This window comes from Trachinotus anak, unplaced genomic scaffold (genome assembly GCF_046630095.1).
Source record: "Trachinotus anak isolate AG129_WGS33_773 ecotype Australia unplaced genomic scaffold, CSIRO_AGI_Tana_v1 ptg000028l, whole genome shotgun sequence".
Taxonomy (NCBI): domain Eukaryota; kingdom Metazoa; phylum Chordata; class Actinopteri; order Carangiformes; family Carangidae; genus Trachinotus; species Trachinotus anak.
In genome coordinates, this window is record NW_027273879.1 from 3,127,081 (window position 1) to 3,140,000 (window position 12,920).

The window sequence follows — 12,920 nt, forward strand, 5'->3', positions numbered from 1 at the left end:
TGCATCTCATCAGATTCATTTCAGCGGCAGCGCGGTGCCGCGTAAAGACGCGGCCCCGCCCGTCCCCGTTGCGCAGGTGTTTCCCAACCTTTATCGCTTTTTGGAGACTTTCAAGTTTAAGGTCCTATAAAAATTTTGCAGCCAGGGAAGGGGAGGGGGGAGGGGAGGGGGGGGGGGGGGGGGGGGGGGGGTCTTGGGTTGCACAGCTAATACCTGTCCCCTGTCTCCACGACCCTCCGTGAAACCTTCCACATGCAAGCTGGCCTTTAAAAGCGCCACTAGAAACACGCCGCTTCCACGGCCCTAGTGTTTCTGCACGGCGTGTGATTTAAGATCCGCTACGAGGCTACGGCTATGGACGTGTAACCATAACAACTGCGCTCTGATTGGCTCTGCTGCACGGGAATTAACAAGGGCGTCGTCCAATCTGAGCGCAGGTCGCTGGCAGCGCTGGCGAAACCTCGTGATAACCCAGGCACAGAGATGGAAAGTGGCGACGGGAGGTGAGCCCGGAGGAAATGACTGGACCCAAAACAAAGCATGAGCGGGGGATAAAGTACTGCAAACAATCACGTCTGAATGATGAGGTTCTAGCTGAGTGCTGCTCAGAAAACATGCCCGGTTCGCCCATCGGCTGGCGCGGCTGAAACCTCCGCTCCTCTCCTCTGGATTGTGGATTGTGCCAAGTGCCAGGACAGCGGCCAAGCAGGACCAGGACTACAGCGGCTCCCGGGGGGTGTCACTCCGCCGCCTGTGAACGGGAGCTTCCTCCAGTTCTCGCCTGACAGCACACCTCCCGGAGCCAAGACGTTGTTCCGCGTAGACCCGGGTTGCCTCAGTCCGAGCAGCGCAGTCCGTGTGGGAAGGTCGGCACTCGGCGCCCTGCAGGCCGGAGACATGATGGTCCACTGTGCCGGGTGCGAGCGGCCCATCCTGGACCGGTTCCTCCTCAACGTGCTGGACAGAGCCTGGCACGCCAAGTGCGTCCAGTGCTGCGACTGCAGCTGCAACCTCACCGAGAAGTGCTTCTCCAGGGACGGGAAGCTCTATTGCAAAATGGACTTTTTCAGGTAACACAGAGTCTGGAATTCAGAGCTTTTTCAGAACCGTATAATGTCACGGTTAAAGATGTGGATGGGATTTTTTTTGTTGTTGTTGTTTTGATTAGAAAAAAATAATACAAAAATAAATAAAGATAAATTAAAGAAAAATTGGAGCAATAATAGCCTAATATTTATAATAAAGCCAGGATTAAACTTAAATAAATTGTGTGTGCACAGGAGTCAAAATAAACCTCAGGTTAAAATAGTTTAGTGAATAAAATAGAACAAGCTGCCAGGTAAAATAAATGCAAATGTTTAACAATAGCTCCTTTATTTGAAAATGTGGGATCCTCTATAATAAGGTGATGGCCATGTCATGGACCGTGTGGCCTGCACATTAAAAAGCTCAAATTAAATTTCACCGAGCAGCCACATGTGCTCTGTGCTCAGCATTTTGATCTGTTCTCCAGCTGCAGACAACAGTTTCCCCAACAGCCGTCAGCCTATTAACCGCCGCGCAATTCCTGAAAAGTGTTTCAGGTAATTGAGTGATAAGTGAAGCCCTTGTTTGTCCCGTCGCACTCTCTTAGCATCATTTTCATTTGTATGTGCCAGTTATTTTCTCCCAAATTGTCTAATGAGATGTAAGACGCATGAGCCTTTGTTAGGACCGGGCCATGATTGGCCTTGCGCGGCCTTGGCCATCATATTACCGCAGGTCCCATCAAGCGGTGGGTTTTCAATGGCCAGCCATTAGCCAGGCGAAACAGTAATCACCCTAATGTGTCCATTTGTTGTGTAAGTAGAGTTGTGCCCCTTTCGCTTGGGGTAGGGGTGGGTGGGAGGGGGGGGGGGGGGTCGGCCATGCATGTGAAAGGGCGGAATAGTGAAACGATACCATTGCAAATGGAGACACAAGCCTACATTAGTGTTAAAACAATGCTCCACAAAAAGAGTGCTTGCTTTCACCTAAAGGCTTAAGCCCCCCCCCCCCCCCAGCCCACCCCTCCTGTTAGACCAGGTACAGTAGGCCCAGTGTGAGCCTCAAACATCTGCTGAAAGTCCTCATATTAACAGGAGCATCAGCGCAGGTGACAAATCACTGTAAATATCAGGCAGATCTGTTTCCTCTCTCTTCCATTACACAGGCAAATGACAAAAACAGTCACCGCCTCCTCCTCCTCTTCCTCCTCTCTCTGCTCCATCCTGTCAGACCGGGAGGGCAATTCTGCTGAATTTATTTGGGCTATTTGTGTATCAAATTGATGAGTCTTCCCACCCAGTATTTAAGCGGGTGAATATGGATTAAGAGAAGATTTTCACGCTAAAATGCTCCTACTCCGCTTAATCCCATAATATGTCCTGGGCTACAATGTGTTGATTGTCACTAATACGTTTTGCGTGGGGTTATTGTCAGAGCACCTCCATCAAGAATTATTATGAGCACGCAGGATTTTTTTTTAATATATATCCCCATTTTTTTAAAGGAAAGTCTGACTTTTTTTTTTTTTTAATGGGCCCCGCAGCCACAGTTTATACTCTGTCAGTTTATAGAGAAAAGTAGACAGGATTAGTTTATTGTTTATTGTGAATAATGTTTAGTAATTATGCTACTATAGCAAAATACTATATACTGGTTATTTATATAAGATTATATGAACATTCATTATTATTATTATTATTATTATTATTATTATTATTATTATTATTATTAGCTTGTAAGTAAGAGTTTTTTTTTTTTTTTTTTATATGACTCTTGTTAATATTGGCCCCACTCTAAGCATTAGTGTTAGCCTATTTATATAGCCTAGTCCTACAGAAATATTATGATAGCCTATTAATAATGACTTATAATAGCACAAATTTGTACACATGTAGAAATAAAAGGAATATTTAAATTTTAAAATGTAATTTATAATTTATTTGATGTTGTGTTATTGAATCATTTTCTAAAAAGCTCTGTCTAGTATCACATGGTTTGGGCCCAGACAGAGTGAAATCACGGTTATGATTTTTTATTTTTGAGAAAAGCAAACATTTCAGCGGGTTGTCCCTCTCTATCCAGGCGGTTTGGCACTAAATGTGCGGGCTGTCTGCAGGGAATCTCACCGAACGACCTGGTCCGCAAAGCGCGGAGCAAAGTGTTCCACCTGAACTGCTTCACCTGCATGGTGTGTAACAAGCAGCTGTCCACGGGAGAGGAGCTCTACGTGATAGACGAAAACAAGTTTGTGTGCAAAGAAGATTATCTGAGCTCCGGGGCCATTAAGGAAGTCAACTTGAACTCAGGTAAGCAGCGCGATAATGATAATAAGCCTCCATGATGTGTGTGTGTGTGTGTGTTTGTATCATATTCCATCTCACAAAGCACAGAAATCTCCTCTTTGTGTGTGTGTTTAATATGAAAACACTGTGGATTGCTGTGACACTAAATCTGATCTGATAAATAAGAGTCGGCCTGTGCAGGAACAAAGGGGAGGCTGGAGGCTGGAGGCTTCAAAATGTGCTGCAAGATGTAGTTTTTGTTGGCCCTTTGCAGCAGTCCGTGGAGAGCGGGTCACAGCAGCCCGGCTTCAATATTTACCTCCACAGGACAATGGCTTTCTGTTAGTGTGCGTCAGGGTCCACTGGGGATGAGCATGTTCGCCTGCTCCTTCCTCCACTGTCTGTTCATCCTCACAGGAAGCTCATCAGGACCGCGACCCCACTCCACGGCCCCGGGTCCTCAGGGTGGCACACACCCTTGTTTTGTGGCACAGATTCGTGAATTGATGTGATGATGTTGTGTATGAGGATTTCTGCCTTTAGTGAGGAATTATCAGGTGTTTCCGGTTCCTTTCAGAGCAAAATCTGCAAATACCAAATCTTTTTTTTTTTTTTTTTTAAAAAGAAAGCAACATCATACATTTTTGAATGGAAAACAAGTGCGAAATGTCATTAAATTGCTTTAATGACAGAAAATAAAAATAAAAAACAAAGCACATATTTTGGATGCATATTTTCCATTGTAGTCTGGATTGCCTCTGTGCATCTCCAGGCCTAATTACAGCAGATCACCCCCCCACCACCACCACCCATTCACCCCCACCCTCCAGACATCTCGGATCGTGACCTTCCCCTTGTTTGTCCCCCCCCCCCCCCCTCCAGTGTCGTCGTGTACGGACAGGAGTTTATCGCCGGATCTGCAGGACCCAATACAGGACGACATAAAAGAGACGGACAATTCAACGTCCTCTGATAAGGAAACGAACAATATTGAGAACGAAGAGCAGAACTCCGGGACCAAAAGGCGGGGGCCCCGGACCACCATCAAGGCCAAGCAGCTGGAGACGTTAAAGGCCGCGTTTGTCGCCACACCGAAACCGACCCGGCACATCCGAGAGCAGCTGGCCCAGGAGACGGGACTGAACATGCGCGTCATCCAGGTGAGAGTACAGCGGCGAGTGTGTGGTGATGAGGAGACGGTGACAAAGACAGATGAGTGAGAAAAGACGGATTATCAATCCGAGCTTCTTATTAACGTGACTGAAATGCACAGAGATTTAGAGAAAAGAGAAACAGAGGAAAAACAAAACATGATGTGGTTCAGATTCACATTGAATGTCTCCACCACACGTTTTTATATCATCCTTTTTAATATATATTTATTTATTTTTTGAATGATCTCAAATAAAACATACTTCTAAAATAATAATAATTATCTTTACACAGATGATAAAGACAGTTTCCATTTTAATGTGTTTTTTCTTATAGAAAATAGAGTTTTATATTTTACATATAACAGACTCAGGCTCCTTATGGCACAAGTTGCAATATTATTATTTAAATGGAATAAATTTGTGTATTAATTTCATGTATTTCTTAAACCACATGAAAATAATTCTAGCACAGTTGTGTATTTTATGTCAGGCAGTGCTTTTTTTTTAATGAATTGTTCTCACTCTCACTATTTTCAGATTTTCCTAAAATTAAAAACTGCACTCCTCTTTGCCTCCAATTTCCATCTTGTTACATCCATATCTGCAGGCGCTAATTTATCCTCTGAAATTAAGATCTAGTAATCCAATTTATTGATGCACGGATATAATAAAATACCATGTTTTTTTTTAGAACCATCGTTTATTTTGTGCAGACAGCAGTTTATTTCAGTAATCAGTCGTGTTCCACAGCCATGAAATTAGTGAAAGGTTAGTTTTGTTTTTGCCAAAGGGAAGAGGAACCCCTCCTCCCCTCCCGCCCTCTCCCATACAAATATGTTTTGCAGTATAACACAAGCCTTCACTGTTTTGGATCTCTCTCTCTCTCTCTCTCTCTCTCTCTCTCTCTCTCTCTTTCTGTCTGTCTTTTCATCCTCAAACACACACACACACACACATACACATGCTCGCTTGGTGTCTGGGTGCAGACTGTGTGAGGATGATTAGCACCATCTCTGCCAACTGTGATGTGGCTTTTTGTGCACTCACTGTAATTATCGCTGATTTCACAGATTTACATACCACCCTCCCCTTTCCCACCTCTCTGCTCTTACTCACTTACAGCCTGTTCCCACTGCCTATTAGAGCAGACCGGGGCCTCTCCACTGCCTCATCTATATCCTATACTGCAGGCTGCTGTGCACATGTGTGTGTGTGTGTGTGTGTGTGTGTGTGCATTACCAGTCAATCAATCAGTCAGTCAGTCAGTCAGTCCATCCCTCTGTCTGTGATCCCCACCCCCCCTGACTGCCGCCGTGTTGCTTGGAGCCAAAATGGAGGCTCTGTTTCGTCATCCTCCTCCTCGTTCGCTGTGTGTTAAATACCATTGCTCTCAACGCGGGGAGCCCTGCAAGCCACGCTGCTTCTCCAGCATGTGTATGTAATCCCTAAGCAACGCTCTCTCGAGGGGAGCGAGAGCATTTCCATAAAAATGTACCCTACAGTTAGACGATTGTTCTCAATAAGCAGGTGTCGCCTTTGCCGCTGGAGCACACAGAGCAGAGCCTAAGTGGTTTTAGGTGTTTTTTTTGTGTGTGTGTGTGTGTTTTTGTTAATCTGCAGCACAGTGGGATTCTGCCTCTGGTGTAGCCTAACTGGTGTGAACATACATCATTATGCAGCAGTGATGCAAAGGCGAAACAAGATGTGTTATGTGCTTATAATGCAAAGACATTTTTCCATATGCTGTGTAGTTTTTGCTTTTTTGAACCCCCCCCCCCCCTTTGTTCCTCTTCACAGACAGTTTATTTAACGTCAGTGATAAGCTTTTCAGCCTCAGATTCATGGCTCTGACTGTTTATTTGAGGTGCAGTAGGTTGTGTGTGTGTGTGTGTGTGGTGGTGCATTTATATCATTTTGCTATTCATCTTAATTGTGCAGCAGAGAAACACATTCATGGCTGAGAAAGCGCAGCAGAAAGTTTTTTCATAATAAAATCAGCTGGTTATAGAGTCAAATTCTATTCTATCATTAATAAGACGCCTAATTTACAACACTGCTTTATGCTTCTCCTTATTTCTGACTTGGTTCTTGTGAATTTGTGAAACAGTGCAACATTCGTATTACCTGCACAAAGACACCTGAGTGAATTACAGGTGCAAAATGCCTCTGGTGTTAGCATCTACTGATCTTTCCTGTGTAATTCTGACTTTGCATCAGAAATTTTTCATTTTACATTCGGTTAGTTTGGACTTTTTGTTGTGGTTTAGCACTTTGAGTTAGTTCCTTTTTTTTAAGCCATTTTAACATTGAATTTGCACCACAAATCATACAAATGAAGAGAGGCCACAACTAATTATTAGACAAGTGAAAGTAGTGACAGAGGTGTCAGAGAATCAGGATCATGAAAGGCCAGAAGCAAATCTCAGGAGAAATGATTCGTTAGTATTTGAATAAGAGGCCTTTTAAGGAATTTTCCAGGCTTAAATCTATTAATAAAAAAAAGAAAAAAGAAAACAAAAGTTGACTTAATAAAGTCTGATTTGAATTCTGGTTTCCACACAAACTCTGGAACAGTGAGCATGAAATTAAACCTCAGTGAAATTACCTGAAAATGATCAGGATTCAAATTAAGTTGATACATATCAATTTCTTTTCAGTTTTGTCGGGTGTTTTTTGTGCAGGATGCAATCGACTGAATCTTGTCTGAACTTAACAACAACATGATTTTTACTCTCAGTAGAAGTTTGGCTGAAAACAGTGATGGTGAGGATAGTGAGGAACAGAATGGAGACAGATGGAAATGTGAAGGCTGCAGCTGGAGCTCAGACCTTTTTTTTTTTGAAAATGATGAGATCAGCTGATAACCGTGCACCGCTCCGGTTTCATGCAGGTCTGGTTCCAGAACAGAAGATCCAAAGAGCGGCGAATGAAGCAGCTGAGTGCCCTGGGCGCCCGGCGGCACGCCTTTTTCAGAGGCCCGAGGAGGATGAGGCCCCTGGGAGGAAGGCTGGAGGATGCAGACATTTTGGGACCTGGGGCCTACGGTTACTATGGAGGTAAGAAATAAAGCCTGTGATAAAACATTCAGTGCAAACTAATACAATTTCAGCACACGGTCCTGCCTGCCCTGTATCTTTAAACATACTGTATGACTGTAATTTTCTTTACCTCTTGCAACATTAATGTGCAGCATGGGTTGGTATTTTATTCAGCAAATGCAATAGCAATAATAATCTGTCTCCTAGTTTCACCCTCACTCCTAAAAATATGATATTGTAACTGAACCGCAACCTTCAGCAGCACCAGCAAGGATAATAGATATGGTCTTTTATCAGGCTGCAAGGAGACGACATAAAGGCTGTTCTATGCTGGGTCTGCTGTGCACCACAGATGTAACCTCACTGTAGTTCCTTTGGACATTGAGGGTCAAATGATTTTCTTTAATCTATTCATCTTATTCAAACATATGATCAGTCCACGCTATGGCTCTAACCTTGGGCACTGTTCAGTCGGTTTAGAACTTCCTGTTTAGCTTTAAGAAACTTCTGGTGAGTGATCAAAACAAAACAAAAAAAAAACTAATCTAGTTTAGCTCAGTGTTCACAGAGGAACATCAGCAAATATTTTAACGGCTCAAAATAAGCTTTTAACTGTCACACTCTCACTTGTTTACAAATGTAATGTAAGGACCACTTGGAAAAAAAAATGCATTAAAGCATCTATTGGCAACCTGGATCTAGAAAAAAATCATCTTGTGACAACAGCAGGTGGGCGGCAGATAACAACACAGCACTAACACAACAACAGCAACACGTTGAACTGGAGGAATAAACCAGATGCGCCTGTCATGTATATCAGCAGTTAGTTTTTGATGGACAGTCTGAGAGCCGTGGGTTTTTTTTTATTATAGAGCTCTTGCACATCCACCTGAAGGGCCCCTGCACTGAGGATACAATAAACTCGAGCCGTCAAGGCTTCAAGGCAGGGAGTGGGAGGGGAAAACAAAGGACAAAACCTTCATCCCTTGTTCTCATCTCTCTCTTGCTTCTCGTCGCAACGTTGCTTTTCACACCCTTTTGTGCCGCGGCGGCTCAGGCCGGTCTGCGCCTTTATGCGAGCTCGCTGCTTCCTTATGTTCCTCTGCCACTGCTGAGAGGGAGGAATGCCTGTGTGTGGCATGGTGCATCTGCATGTGTGAGTGTAATTATAGTTTGCAGAGCCAACGCCCCCCTTCACCCTCCTAACACCCTCCCCCGTCTTACACATACACACATGCACCACACAGTCCACAGCACAAGCTTGTTGCTTATTCTCAAGGTCGGCCAAACTAGCAGGGGCCTGTTTGTGAGATCAAATAATTAGCGCTTTTGTGGAAGTCATGTCAGCTCTTATTGTTTCTCCTGATAATTTCCAAAAGCAACGCGCAACAGCAAGTAAATGCAGTTGTTGTACTTAGGTAACATATTTCTTGGTTCTATGGTGGGGGGGGGGGGGTCAACACCACTCTCATATTCTTCCTAAAATATAAGACCATAGCCATTATTAGCTTAGCTTCGCACAAAGACAGGAAACAGGGGGAAAGTGCTAGCATGGCTCTGTCCAGAGATAATGAAATCCACCTACCAGCCTCTTTAAAGCTCACAAATCAACACGTTATCTCTTGTTTGTTTAATCTGCACAGAAACTGAAGTGTTCGACAAATTGTAGATTTTCAGGAGATTAGGCGCTCGGCTGTTTCTTGGCCGGGTGCGGTGGCTTTCCAGACTCTCGGCTGGTTGCCTGGCAACCTTAAGGCGATGGCAAGAATTCATACAGATTACACAAATGAGATATAACACGTTAATTAATGAGCTTCAGAGGTGCTGGTTGGCAGGTGCTGGTTGTGTTACTTTTGGACAGAGACTTGCTAGCTGTGTAACTTTATGCTAAGCTAAGCTAACTGGGTACCAGTTGCAGAGTTTATATTTAACTGACAGGTATGAGAGCGGTGTTGATCTTCTCATCTATCATAAATGTATTTCCCAAAATGTCAAAGTATTCCTTTAAAAGTTGAGTTGGATTAAACGATCTGGAACAGCTGGGAGCTGGGAGTGGAGCCCAGTTGTTGGTTGGTTGGTTATGTTGGATCTCTTGATGCTCAGGATTGGATTCACATGTGCACTGCTGAAGAAATGATAAAGTCTCTTTCCTGTGATGGTCTCTGCAGGGGGTTTTGGTTGAATTTGTCCAGGTTTTGAGATATTTGTCTCTGAGATTTCTGCCTCCGCTCCAGTATAAAAGAGGCAAATGCTATTTCATTTTGGGAGCTTACAGTTTTGCAAAGTTACGTTTAATTCAACAGCAACAGGATGTCTTTAGAGAAACAGCTTCCTTCTTACTGTGGATCCACAAAACATCTTGGAAGCAGTTGGAACCACTGACAAAACAGACCCTAAGAAAACTGCTCTCAGTTTTTTATCTTATTTAATTTAGTGGACAGAGACACGAAATGTGGGGGGAGAGACGAGGGGAATGACATGCAACAAACAGTCCTGTCAGCTGGGAATCAACATGGCATTTCTGTTCATACAAAAACAATATATGTATTTGGGTGAATCAGCCCTTTAACCCTTTGTCATGGATCCCGGTTGTACTGGCGAGTGCTCAAGATGCATTGTGAGATTCCCTCAATTCATAAATAATGTATGAAAATGTCACCTTTATAGAAAGAGATGTGAATTTACACGTCGGGCACCAAAACTGAGCTGACACCGCTCAGGGGCATAAACACGTCAGTCAGTGTCACAGTTTAAGTGGGAGATGTGTCTAAATCCGAGTGTGTGTTGGAGATTTAGTGTGAAAGCAAAGAATTGAGGTCATATTCACTCATTAATGTGTCTTTTGCATTGAAGTTCATGCCACCAGCGCTTTGAAGCGAATGCTGTGAGAAAGTTGAGAAATTTGAGACACGACAGACTAAAGTCACAAGTGACTTTTCCTGTATTTGTGTATTTGAGTGTCAAATAGTTTTTGAATAATTTACAGATTATTAATTTACAGTCATTGCTTTTGCTTGGCTCGTATATGTGTGTGTGTGTGTGTGTGTGTGTGTGTGGGGGGGGGGGGGGGGGGGGGGGGGGGGGCTTCTGAATGATTTGCTGATTTCATCTTGTGATGCTGCACAATTACGAACATGGCAAAGATGAAAATAGCATGAGGTAAACCTGTCACTACCACAGCTATTGATGATGCAACACTGTGATTGTGAATAATACACAGCACTGACTCAACCTCGAGCATGAACACTAAAGAGGTGTAGTTGGTGCAGTTGCTGCCGTGCTGGAAGCAGCGTGAAGTGGATAAAACTGTGGAGGGAGGTGTAATTAAAAGGGAAAAATTATTGGGATGGAAAAGTCAAAACAGTTCATTAATTAGATAGATTTTCAAAAGAAATCCAAGACTAATTTTCAAGCTAAAATACAACAATATTCTCTGGGTCCAGTTTTAGATTTTCTGAGGCTCCTGTAAATTGAACATCTTTGGATTTTGGACAAAATAAGCAACATAAAGAAATGAACTTGGGCTTTCAGGAGTCTGATGGGCACATTGCACTGTTTTCTAATCAATCGATGAATAAGAAAAATAAGCATCAGATTAATCAACAGTAAAAAGACCCATTAGTTGCAGCCCTAGCTGGTCTGCATGCCTGGAATAATGGAGAGTGATCTGTGTAGCTCAGGAAATAGCCAAAGCCCAGTGAGCTACAGGAGAGGGATGCTGCTGGAAGCTGCATCAGACATGACAAAGAGATGCAGCTGACAAGACCTGGCAGGGCTGCAGGGAGGCTGGAATCTCATTTTGGAGTTTCTCATCCAAATCCAGAAGTTTCAGCAGGGGAATCTATCGAGGTGCACGCATGGCTGCGAGCTGAATGAGTGAGGGAGATGAATGCAGTGTGTAAAAGGCGAGAGAACTGAGGTGGAGAGGTGTGGAGTTGTTTATACACTCAAATGAGGCTGTTGGAGACCGGTTGGTTGGAAATTGGACATGATCAATTTCACCACTTAGGTAGGTGTGGAGCTGTGTGTAAAGCTGCACACTGCTCTGGGGGACTGTGAACGTTTTTATGTATATTCAAAGTCTTTGATAGAAAGTCTAACCCCATGTGTTCCTCTGTTCCTCCGCAGAATACCAAGGTGATTATTACGGACCAGGGAGTAACTACGACTTCTTCCCCCACGGCCCTCCATCCTCTCAGGCTCAGTCTCCAGCCGAGTCCCCTTACATCCTGGGCTCTGGGCCCGGAGCCATGGAGGGATCAGGCCACCACCCTTCAGACGACCAAAGGTTCACGGACATGATCTCCCATGCAGAAACCCCCAGTCCGGACCCGGGCTTACCGAGCTCCCTGCAGCCTGTCCCTGGGGAAGCATACGGTGGTGGACCCAGTCCTCCTTTCTCCCTGGCCAGTAACTCCAGCTACAGCGCTCCTATGTCCCACCAAGGCCAGGAGATGGGAGAAACCACAGCCTGGTAAAGGATGAACCACAGGGACTATTCCTGGGCTGAATGTCAGCCCAATTAATTCAGGAGATGAATGGGGGGAAAAAAACCCACATTGTGGAGTGAAAAGTACAGCTGAAATTTCTATGGAGGACTTTTTAAAATCGCGGACTGATCTTGACGATTGACGAACTGATGGACATGGGAATGGAATCGAGAATGGGATAGCTTATTGGAAAAGGTCATATTTGCTGCCCAGTAGAAACTCCAAAGCATATCCCTTCCTGGATAACTGGACTTGAACTATTAAAAAAAAAAAATTGCGATTCTACCCAGCAAAAATGCTTCTCGCCTTCCCCTTTATGTTAATGAAGGTATCTTCTAATGCTCTAGGAACACATTAGAGAGAAATGCCAAAGGGGACATCTTTAGTTGTCTTAATTTCTCACCACATTTTTTTTAACAGTATTGCTTCAGAGCAATATTTTAGTTTGTCCATTCTGTTGCTTTATATCTGTCTTTATCGCTAAGTCACCACTCTACCCTCAATATTAAAAAGACGAAGGACCAGGTTTAATACATGCTTTAATGTTCATATACAAATACATATGCGGCAATCAAGACAGGATATGTTTAGTCAAAAACGTTGCTCATTTTAAACTTTCTTTTCTGTGAGACAATATGTCAAATTAAAAGCTGCTGCTTGAGAGAATCTGTATACCCACACATACACACACACACACACACACACACACACACACACACACACACACACTCTGTATACACACACACCTTTGACTCTCTGTAGTACACAACTCAGCCATAAGTCCCTTAATGCACAAAAATCGCTCTTGATCATAGCTTAAAAGAAAGATGTCTATAACATTATTCAAACCACGGACACAATTATACAGACACTTGTACCCCCCCCAACACACACACACACACACACACACATACACACAGACATCTCACA

General features: G+C 43.8%; 1 protein-coding gene across 1 annotated transcript in view; it reads left to right on the plus strand.

Annotated features, from left to right (window-relative positions):
* Window positions 1–212: 212 nt before the first annotated feature.
* Window positions 213–12,920, plus strand: part of lhx5 (LIM homeobox 5) — a 13,576-nt gene continuing 868 nt past the window's right edge. Inside the window, exons 1-5 of the mRNA XM_071466761.1 lie at window positions 213–1,070; window positions 3,109–3,332; window positions 4,191–4,468; window positions 7,353–7,518; window positions 11,629–12,920. The exon at window positions 11,629–12,920 is cut by the window's right edge and continues 868 nt beyond it. Coding sequence (XP_071322862.1) covers window positions 898–1,070; window positions 3,109–3,332; window positions 4,191–4,468; window positions 7,353–7,518; window positions 11,629–11,978 — 1,191 coding nt within the window. The 5' untranslated portion in view covers window positions 213–897 and the 3' untranslated portion in view covers window positions 11,979–12,920. The remainder of the gene's footprint in view (window positions 1,071–3,108; window positions 3,333–4,190; window positions 4,469–7,352; window positions 7,519–11,628) is intronic.